Raw genomic sequence first — 23,670 nt, forward strand, 5'->3', positions numbered from 1 at the left:
AACAGGGAGTTGGTGTGTGTGTGTGGGGGGGGGTGTGTGTGTGTGTGTGTGTGTTATTGTATTAATAACCGCCTTATGATCTTTTCTGGCAACAAAAACACTGTCCTGGTTTTAATGAGGCAGGACTTAATTTTTGAGGAAATAGTTACGTTTAGGGTTAAAATCTGAATTTTGGTCTTGTAAAAGTTAAAGGTGCATTATGTAATAAATCTAAATCAATTGGCCGTAAAATCCTCCTAATATGTCACAGAGACTCAGAAATAATGTTCATATAACAAACTGAACTCATCAACAACAACAGTACAGACAAAATATTTGCATAAAAAAAAATATTTTGCAGACTGCAAATCATGTTTTGGCATGTGGCGCCACCTACTGCCGTCTACCAATCATTGCAGTCAGTAGAGTCTCAGCTGCCGAGCAACCACGGGTTGCCAGTTACGTCAGAAAACCAGACCTAAAAGACCTCGGTATTTTGAATTTGAATGTAGTAACCGTTTTTGGCCACATCCTTACATATGGCGCCTTTAAGTATTGGAATAACCCTGTGTTTACGCTGTCCAAATCTATGTGTATTCATGTTGGTCAACCAAAATATGGTCCCAGAACACATGGTCCAATGATCAGTGATGTCATTATGAGGCCATTTCCCAGGTTGCTCAGCATCGTGCAATACTACTGACGTTTAACAGATATGACCGACGTTAAAATATACATCATTATTTGGTGGATATTATGTCGTTATGACATCACCATGACATCAGAGAAGGGAGTCATGTGATACCCAGTGAATCCCAGTATGATCGGAATTGGAAAAAGTGACAAATAACTGACTTACAATAAAATAACAAGAATTCTTTATAGTCATAGTAGTATTATTAAACAGTCTGTAGTGTGTGTGTGTGTGTGTGTGTGTGTGTGTGTGTGTGTGTGTGTGTCTGTAGTTGTCTATGAGGACAGATTTTGATTTAATCCCATCTTTGTGAGGATATTTTTTCTGGTCCTCACAATTTTGAAGGTCTTTTAGGGACAATGTTAGGATTATAATTGGGTTTAGGTTAGGATTAGGTCAAGATTTAGGGTTAGGCATTAATTTATGAGGGTTAGGGTTAGGGTAAGGGGTTACAAGTGTCATCACTGACAATGCTGTTCGAGTGTGTGTGTGTGTGTGTGTGCGTGTGTGTGTCCGCTTATGCCTCTCTTCCTGTCAGGCTGCCTGTGATTGGCTGCTGTGAACTCTTCCTCATTTCTCGCTAACTACAGTTGTTTTCTGTTGTGACTCTGTCAAACTTCCTCTGCGTCCACACGCGCACACACACACACGATTATCTGTTGCTCATCAAACTGGAGACGGATGAGTACACACACACACACGCACGCACACACACACACACACACACACACACACACACACAGATCCCTGGATTGAGGCCGGACGCAGCCCCTCCACTGTTGGGAGGATACAAATGGCTCAAATGTCCTTTTATGGCATGTGAGTGCTTTTTAAAACAGGAAGTGACATCAGAGCATCTGAGCGGGATCTTACAAGAACACAGTCATTCCAGAGTAGAGGAAGACCCCCCCCCCCTCCCTCCCTCCCCAACCAACCACCCACCCATCGACCTCCCCAAACACACAAACACACACACACACACACACACACACACACTCTTACACCTCCACCTCCCCCAAACTGCAGCACAGAGTGACTCAGTGCAAACATGTTGCTGCAGAGTGGAGTCGACGCGAGTCTGAAAAACCAGACTCAGCCTGTAAAATATGTGACTGAACGTGGACTTTTGTGCACACACACACACACAGAGAGAGAGAGAAGAGAGAAGAGTGTGTTCTCTCTGCGAAAAACACTGTTTATGTTCAATTATGTCCGCCGCTGCCAGTGAAACACTTTGCATTTATTCTGTGCCAAAGTATTTGTTCCAGCTCTGTGGTGGTGGGAGGAGCCACAGCTCTATGTTCTCCTGACAGCACAGATCCAGAGTGTTTCATCAGTCAGAAACACATTATTGTGGTCGTCTAATATGCATAAAGACTTGGACTCGCACTCGCAGATAATTAGAAAGAAACCGCAAAAGTTTTGTATCAGCCCACAGCGCCACATGCAGGCCTGGCATGCATACTACAGTGTTTTGAAGACATTTCTTGCCCAGTTATAACTCACTGTTTTGTTTTGTTTTGTTTGTCTTCAGCCAGGGAAGAAGAAGTAAAAACCCGGAGCTGATCATCTGACTGGGGCCGGAGTGCTGTCACTCAAACATCGTTTGCATCAGGTATTTAAAAAATGCTCCATTCTCGTCAGAATTACTTTTATACGTAGTTTGGTGAATATTCTTTGTGTGTGTGTCTGCGCTGCATCAGAACTAAAGATGGTGGTGAAAGTTCTATGAACTCATGCGTACCTTTTTAGCTCTGGTTTAACTTCAGGTTAGGGGACTTTTCACATGACGAACTTAGACATCGTTGCCCTGTGCGGTTTTTTCTGTTCTATTTATGAAATCTGTTGACAAAAATGTCTTGTAGACGGTCCTGTTGGCCGGCTTGTGTCACCTGATCCTGTCGAATTTTAAGAGATAGTTGAATGTGGTCATTTTCTTAGTCTAAATATATATCCCTTTTGTCTTTACTACATTACCCAGCATGCAACATGTGCATCCTGAGGCCTGACACCTCCTCACTAGCTAAAACTAAATACCTAAGTGACAAAAACACACACACATAAAAAGCTTCACAGCAACATCCTCCTGGCAGTGAAGGCAGAGCCAGAAACAGAAAGAGGAACTGATGGTGACACAGTGTCAGCAGGATGTGTGTGTCTGTGTGTGGTATGTGTGTGTGTGTGTGTGTGTGTGTGTGTGTGTGTGTGTGTGTGTGGGTCAGTGTGGGTGTCAGGGTGTCTGTGTTGTGACATCCAATCCCAGTGAGGTGTGATGCCAGCGCATGCCGTGCTGCTTTCCCCCCTCGCCGCGCTGCCGCCAACAGCAGCGCCTCCTCTGAACAGGCTCCTCAGTTTGACTTGTTTTTTGTTTTTTTCAACTTGAAGGTTGTGGGTTCGATTCCCGGCTCTAGCTATATATTATGTCTACTTGTCGATGTGTCCTGGGGCAAAACTCAGTAACTCAGAATCACGAGAAAAAAACCCAGGTAGCACAAAAAGCGAAGCGTTGCACACGGATGCTCCGTTTGAAAGTGTGAGTGAATGGGTGTGAATGTGTGAATGCAAAACTGTAGTGTAAAGCAGATTTGAATATATACATATATATATATATATATATATATATATATATATATATATATATATATATATATATATATATATATATATATATATATATACATATAAATATGTATATATATATATATATATATATGTATGTATGTATATATATATATGTATATGTGCAGTATATGTATATAAATACAGACCATTTACCACTTTACATATTTTTTTAAAACCACTTGATACTGATACATTCCAAAAATATATACATATATATGAATATGTGTATATATATATATACATATACATATATATGTGTGTAAATATATATGTGTATGTATATATGTTTCTATATATATGTGTGTATATATGTATGTGTATATATATATGTGTATATATTTATCTATATATATGTATAATATAATAATAATATATAATATACATATACTGTGTATTTATATATATAGCATGCTTCACTTTTTGGCATGTGGCGCCACCTACCGCCGTCTACCAATCATTGCAGTCAGTAGAGTCTCAGCTGCCGAGCAACCACGGGTTGCCAGTTACGTCAGAAAATAAAACCTAAAAGACCTCGGTATTTTGAATTTGCATGTAGTAACCGTTTTTGACCACATTCTTACATATGGCGCCTTTAATATAAGCAGCAGCATCATTTTTCGCATCAAAACCGATAGAGACTTTCGGAGAAGACGTGGTATCGTGCCACGTCGTAGTTTGTTGTTATTAATTAAACTGACATCTTTATTTAAATGTTTTCTCTATTGTGAACATGTCGTGTGTTCAGTAAACTTCAGTAAAGACCCTAACTATAGCCCTTTTTTTGGTACGTCACACAGATTATTCACAAATCACAAATCCCAACTGTGCCAGTTTTTGGCAGACCAATCATAACGGCTGAGTTCCTAAAGGGGCGGGGCTAGGCACACTGTAGTTTGTTGATTTGTCAACAGATACTACTAAACTGGGCAGATACTACGTTTTGATTTACTGTAACTGCGTTTCCCACAGGGTTTTTTTATTTTTATATTTCTTTATGTAAATATAAGTGGCCTTCCTCATTTTCGAGAACACACACACACACACACACACACAGAGTTTATCAGGATCTGGAACTTCTCTGATTTCTCTCCGAAAACATCGCTCTTCCTCGTAAAAGTCGCCGAGCTTTTAACCCGAGTTGAGGTGGGATTAGATGGAGACGGATCAGCTGAGCTGCGAGTACAGATTAAAGCTAAAAGCAGAAGTGGGAGGATGTTTTTAGATCCACCGAAAGTGTTCTCTGTAAAAAAAAAGTTTACTGGAATTAGCTTTGCTTAAGTCGCATTCCGGTTATCCTCCCAGTTATCTCTGATTTGTTTATTTCTACGTTATCCTGTCAAAATTCCTCAGCTCCACTCCGATCACATACCCCTGGTTTACACTACTGTTCAAAAGTTTTGTGTTTTCCATTTAAAGTCACGGTTTTATTCATCAAAAGAGTTGCAAAATGAATAGAAAATGTAGTCAAGACATTGGCAAGATAAGGAAATAATGATTTTTATTCAAACTCCAATCTTTGCTTTGCTCCAAATCTGTGTGCTCGCTGTTGCCCCCTGCAGGTGTGAGCCGAGTGGAGGTGAAGAGCAGCAATCATGGTGGCCCTGTCACTGAAGATCGGCGTGGGGAACGTGGTGAAGACCATGCAGTTCGAACCCTCCACCATGGTGTACGACGCCTGCCGCATCATCAGGGAGAGAGTTCCCGAGGCTCAGCTCGGCCAGCGTGAGTTCTACCACCTCCCTGTTTTCATAAGATTAATGGTTTGGTCCATAAAATGTCAGCAAATTGTTGATCAGTGTTTGTCGAACCTGGAAATGAGGATGTTCTCGAATGTCTTGTTTTGTCCACAAACAGGTTTTTAATGATTAATCTGTTTGTATGGAGCAAAGAAACGATAAAATAATCATGGGCCCTTTGCACAGCAGCCATTTGATTACAACTCCCAGTCGAAAATCAACTTGTTTCCCCAATTGTCTACCTATCTATAACAACAAATATCATTTTGAATTGGTAAACAAACATAAACACATAAATCTGAACTAAAAATTCAGGGGAAAAAATCAGCAAAATTTGTTTTAGGGACCCCAAAAACATCTCCTACGACTCATCTGTGAGTCCCAGCCCAGTCTTTGGGAATCCCTGGTGAAAATATCCAAATAAATTAGGGTTATTTTGTCCATTTAGTTGGTTCACTGTCACACTCTCCTGACTTTAACATTAATCGACACCTGACCTTTACCCCCTAAAACATGCCAAAATGGCCGTTTACTCTCCTACACCAAAGTCCATTGAGAAAATCATCGATTTTATATCATGGCTCACAGAAGTTTTGATCAAGTGCTGATGATCCATCAAACTTTAATTGTCAATTTTCTCAATGGACTTTGGTGTGGGAGAGTGAGCTGCTTTAAATTTGGTTAAAAAAAAAACTAGCATTTTACTGTAAAAGACTGTTTAACACCAAGATAAAGCAAGGAGAATACTCTGAGGACATTATTTATTCATTGTTAAAAATCTTTCTCCTGTCGCTGACCTTGTCCTAAGAGATCCTGGTGATTTTTGGATCTCAGCAGATGATTTGTGACCTCGCCATTTTTCGGCGGCGCTGATTACAGACTGTGCAGCTAAAAACAGCTGGAAACTGAAAGTAAGCGTAGCTCCACAGAAGCATCAGCTGGCCGGTTCTGTCGCGTTACGTAATCCGTGGTTGTTGCCTGTTCCGACCTGTTTGTCGATCCACGTTCAGGGAGACAAAGAGTCCTCCAGCAGAGACTAGTGGTCCCAGCGTGAAATGAGTTCACAGCAGATGTTTCTGCCAAAATGATCCACTGAATCTCATTAACGGCGGATCGTATGTCCTCGGTGAGCACTTATCGTGCCGTGACGCTCTGCTTCTGTTTCCTTCTACAGCCAACGACTACGGGCTGTTTCTGTCTGATGAAGACCCAAAGAAAGGGATCTGGCTGGAGGCAGGAAAAGCGCTGGATTACTACATGCTGAGGAATGGGGTGAGTCATTCCAGCAGCAGCAGCAGCAGCAGCAGTGTGGTCACTGTGGGGCTCAGAATAGAGGGATGATGAAACTCGGTGTCCTCGGGCTCTGGAGGGGTCACAGGTTACAAAAATCGCCGGATCAAATATCCGGCCATCGCTCTTCTGCTGCTTTATCCTTCACATGAAGGTCACGGTGGTGACAATCTCAGCCTAACCCCAACCCCAACCCCAACCCCAACCCCAACCCTAACCCCAACCCCAACCCTAATCCATGTAGGTTACAACCTGGACAGGTCACCAGTCCATCACAAAGCCACATAGATGGGGTCAAACCCTAGCCTCCTGGCTGACAGACCTGGACTGAACCACCATCACCACACACCAGATCAGTAGGCCTGTGCAATAGAGTTTTAACCTCCTAACCTAAACCCCAACCCCAACCTCAACCTCAACCCTAACCCATGTGGGGAACAACCTGGACAGGTCACCAGTCCATCACAGGGCCACATAGAGGGGATCCAACCCTAGCCTCTTGGCTGACAGACCTGGACTGAACCACCATCACCACACACCAGATCAGTAGAACTGTACACCAGAGTTTTAACCTCTAACCCCAACCCTAACCCCGGTAGGGTACAACCTGGACAGGTCACCAGTTCATCGCAGGGCCACATAGAGGGGATCAAACCCTAGCCTCCTGGCTGACAGACCTGGACTGAACCACCATCACCACACACCAGATCAGTAGGCCTGTGCAATAGAGTTTTAACCTCTAACCCAAACCCCAACTTCAACCCTAACCCTAACTTTAGCCCAGGTGAGGGTACAACCTGGACAGGTCCATCACAGGGCCACTACAACTATCCACTCTCACACTCACCTACGGTCAATTTGGAGTGTCCAATTTGCTGTGTGAGGAAACCGGAGAACCGATACTACCCAAATATCTGAAAAATAGCACGCTTCCCCATATACAGACTGTAAAAATGTAGATACAGATCAGCAAAAGCATTTTAGCTGAGTCATGTTGTGGCCTGTTCATTTCCTCTTTTTGGGAGAAGACTATTATTTACCCTGTCGGGATAATTGTGTCCTTTAAAAATACAGGAGGAACAAACCTTCTAGCAGCTGTGGATCAGTGAGTACAGAGTACTGGAACGGTGGGGGTTTGATTCCCGCCTCCTCCTCCTCAAGTTTACCTGCCAATGTGTCCATAGGCAACACGTTTAACCCCAAATGGCCTCCAAGAAGCCTGTAAATAGGTTTGATAGATGGGTCAAGGAACGTCTCTAGAAACAACGTAGCCACGCGACAATCCCGTGTTTCTTTTGGAAACTGCATAAAAGTTCAAATATTGCCTGGTCTTTTCAGGACACTCTGGAGTACAAGAAGAAGCAGAGGCCGCTGAAGATCCGCATGTTGGACGGCACGGTGAAGACCGTCATGGTGGACGACTCCAAGATCGTCAGCGACATGCTCATGACCATCTGCGCCAGGATAGGTCAGCGTGACGTCAAACCGCAACCTCCGCAGCCTTTGTTTGTCTGTGTACTTGACTTTATGTGGGTTTTTTTAAATGTGTTTCAGGCATCACAAACTACGACGAGTACTCGCTGGTGCGAGACATTGGCGAGGAGAAGAAGGAGGAGACCATGGGGACGCTGAAGAGGGACAAGACTCTGCTGAGGGACGACAAGAAGATGGAGAAGCTGAAGCAGAAGCTGCACACGGACGACGAGCGTACGAAGAACCCTAATTTTACAGCTTCAGGGTCACTGTGATGGTTAAATGGCACGTTGCCTCCACTGCCCCCTAGTGTCTGTTAGCGGAAAACCAAGTCCGCCGACCTGTAGTCCTCAGGATCGGGAGGTTTCACAAGAGTTGCAAAGCGCTAACCTTAACCAAACCACGATTCAAGCTTTAGCCCTAACCTAACCTTGATGCTCAGCATCATGAGGACCAGGTTTTGGTCTCCATGAAGACTTCTAGTCCACACATAATTTGCACACCGTTGACCTCCTGGTTTGTGTTTGTCCGCAGTGAACTGGTTGGACCACGGCCGGACGCTGCGAGAACAAGGCGTGGAGGAGACGGAGATGTTGCTGCTGAGGAGGAAGTTCTTCTACTCGGACCAGAACGTGGACTCCAGAGACCCAGTCCAGCTCAATCTGCTCTACGTGCAGGTACGCGCGCAAAACACTTTGCGCTTTCGACTCTTCGGCTCTCACCGTTGGTGACTTTTCTTCACTCTCCTCGCGTTTTCCTCGTGTTTTGGTTCCATCCAGGCCCGCGACGACATCCTGAACGGGTCTCACCCCGTCTCCTTCGACAAGGCCTGCGAGTTCGCAGGTTACCAGTGTCAGATCCAGTTCGGCGACCACAACGAGACCAAACACAAGCCTGGATTCTTGGAGTGAGCGTCGTCAACGTCGCATTTACCCTCTTTGTTTATGTTTCCTGAAAAAACGGTTTGATATTTATTTGAACTCTTTCTCCTCAGTTTGAAGGAGTTCCTCCCCAAAGAGTACATCAAGCACAAAGGGGAGAAGAAGATCTTCCAGGTAAGAACCAGGCTTTGTGGCCACTGTATTTATTATTAATTGTGAATACAAACTCTTGAGCTCTCGTCCCAACAGGCTCATAAAAACAGCCAGAACATGACGGAGATCGAGGCCAAGGTCAGCTACGTGAAGCTAGCTCGCTCCCTGAAGACCTACGGAGTGTCCTTCTTTCTGGTCAAGGTGAGGAGAACGTCGGCTCCCATAACATGCCTCTGCGTTTTGATGGGAGGAGCCTCGTTTTTCGTGACGTCACCAACTTTACTTCCTGTTTCAGGAGAAGATGAAGGGCAAGAACAAGCTGGTGCCTCGTCTGCTCGGCATCACCAAGGAGAGCACGATGCGGGTGGACGAGAAGACCAAGGAGGTGATCCAGGAGTGGAGCCTGACCAACATCAAACGCTGGGCCGCTTCACCCAAGAGCTTCACTCTGGTGAGTGGCACGGTTATCTGGAGCTTTTCCAGCCGCGTTTCTCGCGTCTGCTCGCTCAGACGTCGTCTGGAGATTTGATTGAGGCGAAAGTTCTGATAAAATGTCTGGAGAAACTATTTAGTCCCCGTCTGGACAGTTTCAGAAACACGTCTGGACTTCATCGCGGCTCTGAGAGCAGCTCACAGTCTGATTTATGTTTCCTCGTACAACACTTTTTGTAATTGTTGCTTGACGAAACTTAATTAGTCGCACACCGTTTTCAATTTTAGCTTCTGTGGAAGGTTTCGGTCACCGCCATGGTAACCAACCACATGATAATCCTCTTCTTCTTCTTCTTCTCTCTGCTTCTTTATTTGAGTCTGTAAAGGTTTTCAGAAGTCCAGATCATAGTCGTCTTCAGAAGTTAGCCGTGGGCAACTGAACTGACTGAGTTAAGAGGGAAGACATTTCACGTTTCATCCGAGAATCTTCTTGGGAAGTTCTGGAATCAAAGAAGTCTCCTGGATTAGTGAAATGTCTTCAACTTAACTCTGGCGTTCTGGAGTTCTTCAGAGCTGATCTTAAGTTCTGGAGTTCTACAGAACTGATCTTAAGTTCTGGAGTTCTTCAGAATCAAAGAAGTCTCCTAGATTAGTGAAATGTCTTCAACTTAACTCTGGAGTACTGGAGTTCTTCAGAACTGATCTTAAGTTCTGGGGTTCTTCAGAACTGATCTTAAGTTCTGGGGTTCTTCAGAACTGATCTTAAGTTCTGGGGTTCTTCAGAACTGATCTTAAGTTCTGGGGTTCTTCAGAACTGATCTTAAGTTCTGGAGTTCTTCAGAATCAAAGAAGTCTCCTAGATTAGTGAAATGTCTTCAACTTAACTCTGGAGTTCTGGAGTTCTTCAGAACTGATCTTAAGTTCTAGAGTTCTTCAGGATTTAACTGAAGATCAAGAATTCTTCGTAACTGATCTTAAGTTCTGGAGTTTTCAGAACTGAACTGAACTTCTAGGGTCCTTCACAATGTGGCTTAAATTCTATAGTTCTTCAGAATTAGAACTCGATTCTTGAGAGTTCTTGAGAATTGATTTTAAGGTCTGGATTTCTGAGTTCTTAAGAAGCCTCTTGAGTGACAGGTGAAATGTCTTCAAGTTGATGCTGGAGTTCTTCAGAAATTATCTAAGGTTCCAGAGTTCTGAAGAACTGAACTTAAGTTCTAGAGTTCTGAAGAGCTGAACTTAGGTTCTAGAGTTCTGAAGAGCTGAACTTAAGTTCTAGAGTTCTGAAGAGCTGAACTTAAGTTCTAAATTTCTTCAGGATTTAACTGAAGTTCAAGAATTCTTCATAACTGATCTTAAGTTCTGGAGTTTTCATAACTGAACTGAACTTCTAGAGTCCTTCACAATGTAGCTTAAATTCCATAGTTCTTCAGAATTAGAACTCAATTCTTGAGAGTTCTTGAGAATTGATTTTAAGGTCTGGATTTCTGAGTTCTTCAGAACTTCAGAAGCCTCTTGAGTGACAGGTGAAATGTCTTCAACTTGACGCTGGAGTTCTTCAGAAATTATCTAAGGTTCCAGAGTTCTGAAGAACTGAACTTAAGTTCTAGAGTTCTCCAGGATTTAACTGAAGTTCAAGAATTCTTCATAACTGATCTTAAGTTCTGGAGTTTTCAGAACCAAGAACCAAGAACCAAGAGAACAACACGGAGATGTTTTGGTCCAAAAGTTCAAGCCCAGACATGAAGACAATGTCAACCAGTCACGCTGCGCGACAAAGTATAAATACGTGTCAAAGGACACTTATTTCTGTCCATTTCTGTCACTCGACACCTTATAAATTGTCCTCTGACTGAGTATAAATCAGGCTTTAGTGAAACGGCGGCCGCTCACCAAAGACAACGAACCTCTGTGGAGCTTCATCAATCAATGACATGCTGAACATAACCTTGGATTATTACATTCCCGTGACAGAATATCTATAAATACTGACGCAAAATGAAATGAAACTGGATGGATTTGAACAACACGTGTTTGTTCTCAGGACTTTGGAGATTACCAGGACGGTTACTACTCTGTGCAGACGACTGAGGGAGAGCAGATCGCTCAGCTCATCGCCGGGTACATCGACATCATCCTCAAGAAGGTAACGGTCGATGCCAGCTGTTCCCAAACTGTTCGACCCTGAACCCACAATATAACGGTTCCTGAGACTTGATGTTCCCATCATTTCAGAGAACATTAAACGCGTCATAGTTTTTCCTCTGTAGCTGCAGGATCAGTCAATCTGACATCATCACCCTCAAGGGTCGTATAATAAGAGAAACTCGGGCTGTAAAAGATAAAATGGATGAAAATGTAGCTATGAATCTTCATTTTGGGATCAAAAGAGTTTGATTTATGTGTAAAAAAAGTTATTGTATGGTAAAAAAAAAAAATATTCAGACAAAAAAAATTATTATTATGGGATTAAAAGTGTTTGTTATGAGGTAAACCGTCATAATTATGACGTAAATAGTGAATTATGGGATAAAGTCAGTACAGTAATGTTGACATTTAAAATAACTATGACTTAAAGAATGGATGAAAATGTAGTTATGAAAAAACTCATAATTTATTAGATAAAAAGTCAAAAATTATCAGATTAAAAAAATCAATTTTTTGAGATAAATTGTTGATTATAAAATTAAAAAGCAAAACAGTTGAAATTATGGGTTAAATAATAATTTTGGGATCAAAAAGATTTATGTGTAAAAATGTGAAATTATAAGGTAAATATTTTAATTTCAAGACAAAAAAAGTAATTATCCTGGGAATAAAAGTGTTTGTTATGGGGTAAACAGTCATAATTATGACATAAATAGTGAATTATGAGATAAAGTTAGTATGGCAATGTTGACATTTAAAGTAACTTTGGAAGACAAAGAGTCCATTATTGTGAGAGAGAGAAAAAGTCATTTCAAGGCTTTAAAAAAAAAATCCTAAATCATGTGATAAATGTCCAAATTTCTGTTTCTCTGATGATTTTTCGTCTGTTTTCTCACAGAAAAAGAGCAAAGACCACTTTGGCCTGGAGGGAGATGAAGAGTCGACGATGCTGGAAGACTCCGTGTCGCCTAAAAAGTATGTTTCTTTTAAAATCCCACTCTCCGCCCACTGGTCACATTTAATCTCAAAGAGACTCGGACTCTGTGACGTCCCACCTCCCTCCGTCTCACCTGGTGTTTCTCTGTGGTTTTTACCACTACCACCGTCCTCCAGGTCCACGGTTCTGCAGCAGCAGTTCAACAGGGTGGGGAAGGTGGAGACGGGCTCCGTGGCTCTGCCGGCCATCATGCGCTCTGGAGCCGGAGGACCAGAGAGCTTCCAGATGGGCTCCATGCCTCAGGCCAAGCAGCACATCACCAGTGGACAGATGCACCGGGGACACATGCCTCCGCTGGTAAAACAGAATTAAAAACCGGTCCAAATGTGGAATCTCTGTCTGTCTGTTTGTCGTCATGGTGACGCTATCGTTGTGTGTGTTGTGTGTCCACAGACGTCGGCTCAACAAGCTCTGACCGGAACCATCAACTCCAGCATGCACGCGGTCCAGGCCGCTCAGGCGTCTCTGGACGACTTTGACACTCTGCCTCCTCTGGGAACCGACGCGGTGAGACCTCGCTCTGATGTCACCGCCGATTTCGCCGGTTTGTTTGTGTGTTACTTATACGCCTTTGTGTCGTTTCGTATCAGGCGTCTCAAGCCTGGCGCAAGAACAAGATGGACGAGTCCAAACACGAGATCCACTCCCAGGTGGACGCCATCACGGCAGGCACCGCCTCCATGGTCAACCTCACCGCAGGTAGGACACAATCGCATTGTCGGGTTGGTTGAAACTAGGCTAAAATATCACAAAACCTCACCCTCAAGTCTTAACCAGGTTTTCGTCTTCCCCCCGTCCCTCAGGTGACCCGGCAGAGACGGACTACACGGCCGTGGGCTGCGCCGTGACCACCATCTCGTCCAACCTGACCGAAATGTCCAAGGGCGTGAAGCTGCTGGCCGCGCTCATGGAGGACGAAGGCGCAAACGGGCAGCAGCTGCTCGGCGCCGCCAAGAACCTGGCCTGCGCCGTGTCGGACATGCTGAAGACGGCGCAGCCGGCAAACACAGAGGTCGGTGTCGGGGCGGTTGTTAGATTAACAGATGAACAGACGGACGTACGTTCCTTGGATTAAACGTGGTGTGTGGTGTGTTTTTTTTTTTCTTGTTTTCAGCCTCGTCAGATCCTGCTCCAGGCTGCAGGAAACGTGGGTCAGGCCAGCGGAGAGCTGCTGTCGCACATCGGGGAGACGGACACAGACCCACAGTTCCAGGTATGGTTATCAAACTTTATTCCCCCCCTTTTAGTAGCCTTTAGTACACTTTAAAACATGAAACAGGACTCGTTTTTATCATGGGAAGTTTGGAGCAGATAGGTAAACAATTTCACGACCCGATTCGGACTGGAAACCTAATTCGTTTGTTGTTTTCTGACCTTTGTGGTTGTTTGTCGCCATGAAACGAAATAAGAAACCCTTACCCTAACCCAAAATGTGTATTTATTTTAGAACAAATGTCAAAAACATTATTTTATTTCAAACAGGAAGTAGCAGGTGTCGACAGGAAGTAGGAAGTAGAAGAACAAATCGAGTGTCTGCGGTCCTCTCTGAAGATGACACTTGAAAAATATGTCATACGACATTAAAAAAAGCTTCGTAACTTGGATTCACAAAAGATTTTAACCACAATTTTAAATATGAAGTTAACTCTGTAAGAGTAAATTCAAAATGGCCGACTTCCTGTTTAGAGATAGCTTTTTTGGGTGTGTGTTTGGAGCAGATAGGTAAACAATTTCACGACCCGATTCGGACTGGAAACCTGATTTGTTCTATGTATTATGACCTTTCTTGTTGTTTGTCGCCATAAAAACGGAATAAGAAACGCTTACCCTAACCCAAAATGTGTATTTGTTTTAGAATAAATGTCAAAAATTTTATTTTATTTCAAACAGGAAGTAGCAGGTGTCGACAGGAAGTAGGAAGTAGAAGAACAAATCGAGTGTCTGTGGTCCTCTCTGTAGATGACGCATGAAAAATATGTCGTACGACATAAAAAAAAAACTACGTAACTTGGAGTCACAAAAAATTTTGACCACGATTTTGAACACGAAATATGAAGTTAATTCTGTAAGAGTAAATTCAAAATGGCCGACTTCCTGTTTAGAGATAGCTTTTTTTTGGGTGTGTGTGTGTTGCGTCGTTGTAGGTTAAGTAACACAACTTCCTGTCTGTCCCTGATGACATCGGCGCCACCCAGTGACCACATGATGACCACATGTTTGTGTTTAAACTCGTGTCTCCTTGTGTGTGTGTGTGTGTGTGTGTGTGTGACAGTTTCCAGGTAACGGATCTTTCAGGGGGGCGCAGTGGAGAGTGCCCTCTTATTTTCAGATCCTGGTAACACACGTGTTCCTCAAGGCCGACGCCTCATTCTGAATAACCAATCAGATCAATCGCTTCTCCCGCCGTCGCTGTCAATAATAATAATAATAATAATCTGTCAATCAACAACAACAATTCCACAGTCTATTTACACAATAAAAACACCTGAACAGCCGCACTCCTCAGTTACTAAGATTAAGGTTAATAAAGATATCAGATAACGTGAGTTATGCGAGTGAAAGAGTTAAAAGATAACTAAGGTTAGCAGATATGCTATAAGTATAAGTAAATACGTTTATTGTATAAAAGAGTTCGCAATGTTGAGATCGCAACAAATAACACAAATTTAAGCAATTACCGCAACTGTTGCACTTATTTTACATTATATGGAAAAATTCGCAATAATTTTTGCACAAAAATTGTCTTGCATTGCAACTTTTTGAAGACATTGCCGTAAAATCAGGCACATTTGGACGTAACAATCCTGGAATCCTGGTTATCTATAAAATAATAAGTTTAGTTGTATATAAACATTAGCAAATTCTAAATAATATAATCATATAATTTATTAAAAAGATAGTAAAGTGAGGAGGAAGTTCTGAAACATCATCATCATGAAATTAAATTTAACCTTCAGCCTTTTTTCTTTTCTTTCATCCTCTGATGTCTTTTCTTCCTCTCAGATTTTTAATTCCTGAATTCATAATAATTCGACAAATAATCCACAAACTTCTTGTAATTTCCTTTCAGTTTCTTCCGGCGCGTCGTCATATATTCGATAATTCGTCCGCGTTGCGTTGCCTTCACTGACGCGCGTGTTTCTCGTTTGCCAGGACATGCTGATGCAGCTCGCCAAAGCCGTGGCTAACGCCGCCGCCGCTCTGGTGCTCAGGGCCAAGAACGTGGCCCAGAAGACGGAGGACTCGACCCAGCAGAACCGCGTCATCGCCGCCGCCACGCAGTGTGCGCTGTCCACGTCTCAGCTGGTGGCGTGCACCAGGGTGAGTCCGACCGCCGCCACGCGTCTACGCTCGAACCTGAGCAGAGCGTTGTCCGCTCCGTCTTATTCCGTGACTCCTCCCTCGCGCAGGTGGTGGCGCCGACCATCAGCTCCCCCGTGTGCCAGGAGCAGCTGATCGAGGCGGGCAAGCTGGTCGCCAAGTCGGTGGAGGGCTGCGTGGAGGCGTCGCAGGGCGCCACCAACGACGAGGGCCTCCTGAAACAGGTGGGCGTGGCCGCCACTGGCGTCACCCAGGCCCTCAACGAGCTGCTGCAGCACATCAAACAGTACGCCAGCGGAGGGCATCCCATCGGACGCCACGGCGAGGCCACCGACCGCATCCTGGACGTCACGGAGAACATCTTCAGCTCGATGGGAGACGCTGGTAGGTGTTAGACAGCCTCATGGGGTCGGGGGGTTGGTTTGGTACAGTACGGTACATATTTTTTGGTGTTTACATCCGGAAAAGTACCAAAATAACCAGTTCTACCTTTCCATTTCTGCACCCTTACCTTGTTGTACCAGAGTAAGATGGCTACATAGACCGCCTACCAAGTAAAGGTGCTGTTGGTGCTAAGTAGAACCATATAAGGTTCCATATAAGGTCCCTTTCAAAACCCTTTATTCAGGAAAGGGGTTTTAAAGGGTTCTCTGGATCAAAATGGTTCTTACTGGAACCATTAGTGTTGCCAAGAATCCTTGAAAAACCCTTTCTTCGGGGAAAAGGTTTTTCAGAAGCAAATGGTTCCAGGTAGAACCTCATCCCTTGTAGAAGGACCCTTTTGGAACCCTTATTTCTAAGAGTGTAGGGCTTAACTGTTCCAAACCGTACCATAATGTACCAAACCGAACTGTAGGGTTAGGGTTAGGGTTGGATTTCGGGTTAGGGTTGGATTTCGGGTTAGGATTGGGGTTGGTATTGGAGTTAGGGGAAACATTTGTGACCAGGGCTAGGGTAAGAGGTGGGTAAGGGTTAGGGTTAGGGTTACCATTCTAAACGGTACCGTAATGTACCAAACCGAACTCCAGGGTTAAGGTTGGGGTTGGGGTTGGGGAACCCATTGACCAGCGTCAAAGATAGTCATAGATCGTGTCCAGAGGTTAAACCTTGGATGTTCTTTCCAGGTGAGATGGTTCGTCAGGCTCGTATCCTCGCTCAGGCCACGTCTGACCTCGTCAACGCCATCAAGATGGACGCCGAGGGCGAGTCAGACCTGGAGAACTCTCGCAAGCTACTCTCTGCTGCCAAACTGCTGGCCGACGCCACCGCTAAGATGGTGGAGGCAGCAAAGGTCTGGCCTTCATCCGTTTTTGTTTTTTTTTTACGTTTTTAACTCACTATGTGGGTAAATTTGACGCGTAATGATCTGCTGTCACCACAGGGAGCGGCAGCAAACCCAGACAGCGAGGAGCAGCAGCAGAAACTGCGGGAGGCTGCCGAGGGTCTGCGCATGGCCACCAACGCCGCTGCCCAGAACGCCATCAAGAAACGCCTGGTCAACAAGCTGGAGGTAACAAAGGAGCGCTCTGTTTGGTGGTGCGATCGCAAAATAATGTGATGCAAAAATTCCTGACTCTACTTAATTCATTACTGAGGATGTAAATCTGTAAAACTGTTTTCAGCAGACGAGACATGAAGTACTTTATTACTTCTGATTCTAGGTCACCTAAGATGATGTTTTAAAAACCTATTACTCACTCACACCAAACTCCATACGAAATATCAGTGTTTTTCATAATAGTCGGCGTCGCCCTGAACAAGAATGCGTTGAAAATATTTGCAAACCTCTTAAGGAATAATTTTAATGAATTCTTGAAAATCAGGAAATGATCCATTTCTGTCGATGCACTTTGACAGTGAGCTGACTTTCTTCAAAAAAATGAAAAGTATCTCAGAATGACTTGAAATTTACCATCATAATAGTCGGCATCGCCCTGAACAAGGATCAGTTGAAAATATTTGCAAACCTCTTAATGAATAATTTTAATTAATTTTTGAAAATCAGGAAATGATCCATTTGCTCTGATGCACTTTGACAGTGAGCTGACTTTCTTCTCAAGAAAAAAAGTATCTCAGAATGACTTGAAATTTACCATCATAATAGTCGGCATCACCCTGAACAAGGATGCGTTGAAAATATTTGCAAACCTCTTAAGGAATAATTTTAATGAATTTTTGAAAATTAGGAAATAATCCATTTCTGTCGATGCACTTTGACAGTGAGCTGACTTTCTTCAAAAAAACGAAAAGTATCTCGGAATGACTTGAAATTCACCATCATAATAGTCGGCATCGCCCTGAACAAGGATCCGTTGAAAATATTTGCAAATCTCTTAAGGAATAATTTTAATTAATTCTTGAAAATCAGGAAATGATCCATTTCTTTCGATCCACTTTGACAGTGAGCTGACTTTCTTCTCAAAAAAAAAGTATCTCGGAATGACTTGAAATTTACCATCATAATAGTCGACATCGCCCTGAACAAGGATCAGTTGAAAATATTTGCAAACCTCTTAATGAATAATTTTAATGAATTTTTGAAAATCAGGAAATTATCCTTTTGCTCTGATGCACTTTGACAATGAGCTGACTTTCTTCAAAAAAAGGAAAAGTTTCTTGGAATGACTTGAAATTTACCATCATAATAGTCGGCATCGCCCTGAACAAGAATGCGTTGAAAATATTTGCAAACCTCTTAAGGAATAATTTTAATGAATTTTTGAAAATTAGGAAATAATCCATTTCTGTCGATGCACTTTGACAGTGAGCTGACTTTCTTCAAAAAAAAAAAAAAGTATCTTGGAATGACTTGAAATTCACCATCATAATAGTCGGCATCACCCTGAACAAGGATGCGGTGAAAATATTTGAAATCTCTTAAGGAATAATTTTAATGAATTTTTGAAAATCAGGAAATGATCCATTTGCTCTGATGCACTTTGACAGTGAGCTGACTTTCTTCTCAAAAAAAAAAAGTATCTCAGAATGACTTGAAATTTACCATCAAAATAGTCGGCATCGCCCTGAACAAGGATGCGTTGAAAATATTTGCAAATCTCTTAAGGAATAATTTTAATGAATTTTTTAAAATCAGGAAATTATCCTTTTGCTCCGATGCACTTTGACAGTGAGCTGACTTTCTTCAAAAAAACTAAAAGTATCTCGGAATGACTTGAAATTTACCATCATAATAGTCAGCATCGCCCTGAACAAGGATCCGTTGAAAATATTTTCAAACCTCTTAAGGAATCATTTTAGTGAATTTTTGACAATCAGGAAATGATCCATTCTGTCGATGCACTTTTACAGTGAGCTGATTTTCTCTATGGACTCTGGTGTGGGAGAGGGATTAGTTTTACATAGTGACACAATCTTCACTATGAACTTGTGCCCACTTGCCTGAGTTCAAGCTATTTGAGAGCACCTCTTACATCATCACTTAAAAGCGGCGCTATCCCTCAAATGCAGCATTCCAGGCAATTCAGAACTTGATTTTTCCAACCTGATGTGAGTCAGAGTGTAGAGAGAAGCGTTCCCCGTCGACTCTGTGTTATCTGTGAGGTCAGTGTTTGACGTTGTTTCCCGTCTCCGGTCAGAATGCAGCCAGACAGGCCGCGGCCGCCGCCACTCAGACCATCGCCGCCGCCCAGCACGCCGCCTCCACCAACAAGAACCAGGCGGCGCAGCAGCAGCTCGTCCAGAGCTGCAAGGTAAACACACACACACACACACATCCTCACATACACTGCAAGGTCGGTGTGTTTGTCCTCACACACTCACCTGTGATGTGTGTGACGTCAGGTGGTGGCAGAGCAGATCCCACACCTGGTCCAGGGAGTGCGAGGCAGCCAGGCTCAGCCCGACAGCCCGAGCGCTCAGCTCGCTCTCATCGGCGCCAGCCAGAACTTCCTGCAGGTGAGTGTCTGTGTCCAGGGTGCATTTTAAAAACACTCTAATGACCTTTGACCTCACATTTTCCTCCTCCTTCTTCTTCTGCAGCCTGGTGCAAAGATGGTCACGGCCTCTAAAGCCACTGTTCCCACCATCAGTGACCAGGCTTCAGCCATGCAGCTCAGTCAGTGCGCCAAGAACCTGGCCAGTACACTGACCGAGCTCCGCACCGCCTCACAGAAGGTAACGACAACATATACAACATATATGGTACAATATATACATGTATGCATATAAATTATTGAATACATTTAATATAACTAAACACCTAACATGATTTAATTAAACATATGCAGTCTATACTTCTATACTACAGTACAGACACAACATCTCTAAATCTATAATATAAATGTGTGATATATATATATATATAATATATATAATAATATAAAGAAACATGTATACAACATATATATAATTAAACATATACAACACATGAGCAACCTATAAACAACACACACTATATAATAAAATATACACACACATACATTATACTGTATATATAAATGCAAACATACATCATTTTGTTGTATAACTTATACACAACATTTTACATTATATACAAAGCACATTTGCCCATTGAGTGTGTGTTTGTGTGTACATTGTGTCTACACAACATTCAAGTAAGTAAACATACACACTATATTCTAGAAGTATGCATACATACATATACATATATGTGTATGTATGTATGTATATATATATATATATCCAGTATATACATTTATCTATGCATACATATATATATATATATTTATATGTATAATAATATATATTTGTTATGTAATGTATAATTCTTTTTAAGAGATGTAATATATGATGTGTGAATTTCTCACTTGAGTTGTGTAGGAGTAATTCTTAAGTCAAACCTTTTACATGTTTGATGGTGTGTGTGTGTGTGTGTGTGTGTGCGTGTGTGTGCAGGCTCAGGAAGCGTGTGGACCGCTGGAGATCGACAACGCTCTGTCGATGGTGAGAGACCTGGAGAAGGACATGCACGAGGCCAAAGCTTCTGCAGAGCAGGGCAAACTGAAACCACTGCCAGGAGAGACGGTGAGGGAACCACACACACACACACATGCACACATATACACACACACACACACACAGATGTTCCTCACACAAAGCCTTCGCTTTGTCTCCTCAGCTGGAGAAATGCTGTCAGGATCTGGGCACCAGCACCAAAGCTGTGGGCTCTTCCATCGCAAAACTGCTGAGCGAGGCTGCGCAGGGCAACGAGAACTACACAGGCGAGTCAACAACAACAACAACAACATTGTCCTGTTTATTTACTTCCTGGAGACTTACTCTAACTTCATCCTAACCTCACAAGATGTCTCCATCTTAGAAGACAGATTTAGGTCCCCACAACATGAGTTAATACCTGAAACACACAGAAGAAGAAGAAGTTCTAATCAAAATAATCATAGATGTGATAATAAATGTGAATGTTTTGTGTCTTCCTCACTCTGACCTTTGACCCCTGTCATATCCAGGCATGGCGGCCCGAGACGTGGCTCAGGCTCTGAAGTCTCTGGGCTCGGCGGCCAGAGGAGTCGCCGCCAACACCAACGACTCGCTGGCTCGCAACGCCATGTTGGACTGCGCCGGCGACGTCATGGACAAGTCGGCCAACCTGATCGAGGAGACCAAGAGGGCCATCGCCAAACCGGGAGACCCGGAGAGTCAGCAGAGGCTGGCGCAGGTGAGGAGGGGGGCGGGGTTTAGCAGATCCTGATGAGAGCTGACGATCTTAGAACATGAATGAGATGAGGATTTTGTCGTATCCGTGTGCAGGTGGCGAAGGCCGTGTCTCAGGCCCTGAACCGCTGTGTGAACTGCCTTCCTGGACAGAGGGACGTGGACAACGCCATCCGCACCGTGGGAGAAGCCAGCAAGACGCTGCTGTCTGATTCTGTCAGTACTGACACGTGTCTGTCACTCTTTCTGATTCTCTAAAACCAGCTCTCTCACTCATCCTCCTTCTTCTTCTTCTTCTACTCTTTCATGCTGCAGTTCCCGGCCAGTGGGCGGAGCTTCCAAGAGGTGCAGTCGCAGCTGAACGAGGTGGCGGCGGGTCTGAACCAGTCGGCCAACGAGGTGGTGCAGGCGTCCAGAGGAACCACGCAGGACCTGGCCAAGGCCACCAGCAAGTTTGGACAGGACTTCAGCCACTTCCTGGACGCTGGAGTCGACATGGCAGGAACATCTCAGGTGACTATCACCACAGATACTGTATTGTTCTGTTATATTCTATTATAGCTTAAAGGTGCATTATGTAATAAATCTAAAGCAACTGGCCGTAAAATCCTCCTAATAATGTCACAGAGACTCAGGAATAATGTTCATATAACAAACTGAACTCACCAACAACAACAGTACAGACAAAATATTTGCATTAAAAAAACATTTTGCAGACTGCAAATCTTGTTTATGTTTTGAAATCATGTTTTGGCATGTGGCGCCATCTACCAATCATTGCAGTCAGTAGAGTCTCAGCTGTCGAGCGACCACGGGTTGCCAGTTACGTCAGAAAACGAAACCTAAAAGACCTCTGTATTTTGAATTTGAGTGTAGTAACCGTTTTTGGCCACATTCTTACATATGGCACCTTTAACTTGTTCAACTTGATTGTTATGTTATGTTATGTTATACCTTATATTTTATTGCATGGCATCACTCTATGTTGTATTGTTTTAAAAAAAAAAAATACAATTAAAAATATGTTTTATGTTATAGAAGAAATCGGAAACTAATTAGCCAGATGGTGGCACTGTAATTACAGTTTAAATAGTCCCATTTTAGCCTGATTTACTTACTTACTAAAAATGCATATGCTAATAAAGGATAAAAAATAAAGGAAAACAAACTGTAAAAAAAAACTTTTGAATTTTTGAATCTGTTATCACCAGATTTTGCTTACTATCTTTGAGGCGAGAAAATGCAAAAATGTATTATTATTGATTGAAAAACATGGCCGCCATGAAACAAAACATCTTTGAAATGGGCGGAGCCTAAAATATTACACCAGTTGTTATAAATTGAGGTGTTAAGGTTCAAAACCTGTGTAGGAATTGATCTTTTCTATTCTATTTTAACTCATTAAATACTATAAATGTATACTTGTCCATCTCAATTTTATGGACTAAAGTTCTAAGGTAGCAACACAGTAACGTGGACCGATCTGAATCCACACTTGGTGTCACAGTTTTCATACTCATTACTGATGTTTCTCCTCCTCTCCAGTCCAAGGATGACCAGACACAGGTGGTGTCCAACCTGAAGACCATCTCCATGTCCTCCAGTAAACTGCTGCTGACTGCCAAAGCCCTGTCCACTGACCCCAGCTCCCCCAACCTGAAGAACCAGCTGGCTGCTGCCGCTCGGTAACAATCACTTCGTCTGTCTGTCTTTCGCTCACTGTCTCTTCCTCTGTGTGTGTGAGCGTGTTTGACGTCTCTGAACGCTCGTGTCCACACAGTGCGGTGACGGACAGCATCAACCAGCTCATCACCATGTGCACTCAGCAGGCTCCGGGTCAGAAGGAGTGCGACAACGCTCTCAGAGAACTGGAGGTAACTGACGCTCTCTGTCCGTCCTGGGTCCAGTCTGTAAATGTTAGGAAACTGATGACTGATGTGTTGTGTGTTGTGTGCAGTCGGTGAAAGGGATGCTGGAGAACCCGACGGAGGCCGTCAACGACATGTCCTACTTTGACTGCATCGACAGCGTCATGGAGAACTCAAAGGTCTTCTTCTCAGCGTACATTTAACACCGCTGCTAATATCGTCACGTGACTTGTTTTCCTTCGAGGTTTTCTCTTAGTGACTCTGTGATTGTCCTCTCTCAGGTCCTCGGTGAGTCCATGGCTGGAATTTCCCACAATGCCAAGAACTCCAATTTGCCAGAGTTTGGTGATTCTGTGAGCGGCGGCTCCAAAGCTCTGTGTGGTCTGACTGAAGCAGCTGCACAGGTAAAAAAAAAAAAAATCAT

At 43.3% G+C, this 23,670-nt stretch overlaps 1 protein-coding gene across 1 annotated transcript in view; it reads left to right on the forward strand.

The window, feature by feature from the left end:
* The window catches only part of tln1 (talin 1), a 55,412-nt gene that overhangs the window by 10,230 nt on the left and 21,512 nt on the right, over window positions 1-23,670 (forward strand). Inside the window, exons 2-34 of the mRNA XM_083901703.1 lie at window positions 2,208-2,288; window positions 4,855-5,017; window positions 6,206-6,303; window positions 7,660-7,789; window positions 7,876-8,028; window positions 8,329-8,471; window positions 8,574-8,701; window positions 8,789-8,849; window positions 8,925-9,029; window positions 9,124-9,279; window positions 11,305-11,406; window positions 12,307-12,383; window positions 12,522-12,702; window positions 12,799-12,912; window positions 12,996-13,104; window positions 13,209-13,417; window positions 13,520-13,618; window positions 15,559-15,726; window positions 15,816-16,110; window positions 16,851-17,017; window positions 17,108-17,236; window positions 19,323-19,436; window positions 19,528-19,641; window positions 19,726-19,860; window positions 20,602-20,730; window positions 20,825-20,927; window positions 21,174-21,382; window positions 21,475-21,594; window positions 21,694-21,891; window positions 22,924-23,063; window positions 23,159-23,252; window positions 23,336-23,425; window positions 23,528-23,650. Of these exons, the coding sequence (XP_083757829.1) occupies window positions 4,888-5,017; window positions 6,206-6,303; window positions 7,660-7,789; window positions 7,876-8,028; window positions 8,329-8,471; window positions 8,574-8,701; window positions 8,789-8,849; window positions 8,925-9,029; window positions 9,124-9,279; window positions 11,305-11,406; window positions 12,307-12,383; window positions 12,522-12,702; window positions 12,799-12,912; window positions 12,996-13,104; window positions 13,209-13,417; window positions 13,520-13,618; window positions 15,559-15,726; window positions 15,816-16,110; window positions 16,851-17,017; window positions 17,108-17,236; window positions 19,323-19,436; window positions 19,528-19,641; window positions 19,726-19,860; window positions 20,602-20,730; window positions 20,825-20,927; window positions 21,174-21,382; window positions 21,475-21,594; window positions 21,694-21,891; window positions 22,924-23,063; window positions 23,159-23,252; window positions 23,336-23,425; window positions 23,528-23,650 (4,323 nt within the window). The 5' untranslated portion in view covers window positions 2,208-2,288; window positions 4,855-4,887. The remainder of the gene's footprint in view (window positions 1-2,207; window positions 2,289-4,854; window positions 5,018-6,205; window positions 6,304-7,659; window positions 7,790-7,875; window positions 8,029-8,328; window positions 8,472-8,573; window positions 8,702-8,788; window positions 8,850-8,924; window positions 9,030-9,123; window positions 9,280-11,304; window positions 11,407-12,306; window positions 12,384-12,521; window positions 12,703-12,798; window positions 12,913-12,995; window positions 13,105-13,208; window positions 13,418-13,519; window positions 13,619-15,558; window positions 15,727-15,815; window positions 16,111-16,850; window positions 17,018-17,107; window positions 17,237-19,322; window positions 19,437-19,527; window positions 19,642-19,725; window positions 19,861-20,601; window positions 20,731-20,824; window positions 20,928-21,173; window positions 21,383-21,474; window positions 21,595-21,693; window positions 21,892-22,923; window positions 23,064-23,158; window positions 23,253-23,335; window positions 23,426-23,527; window positions 23,651-23,670) is intronic.

This window comes from Microchirus variegatus (genome assembly GCF_963457635.1).
Source record: "Microchirus variegatus genome assembly, chromosome: 1".
In the NCBI taxonomy this organism is placed as follows: Eukaryota; Metazoa; Chordata; class Actinopteri; order Pleuronectiformes; family Soleidae; genus Microchirus; species Microchirus variegatus.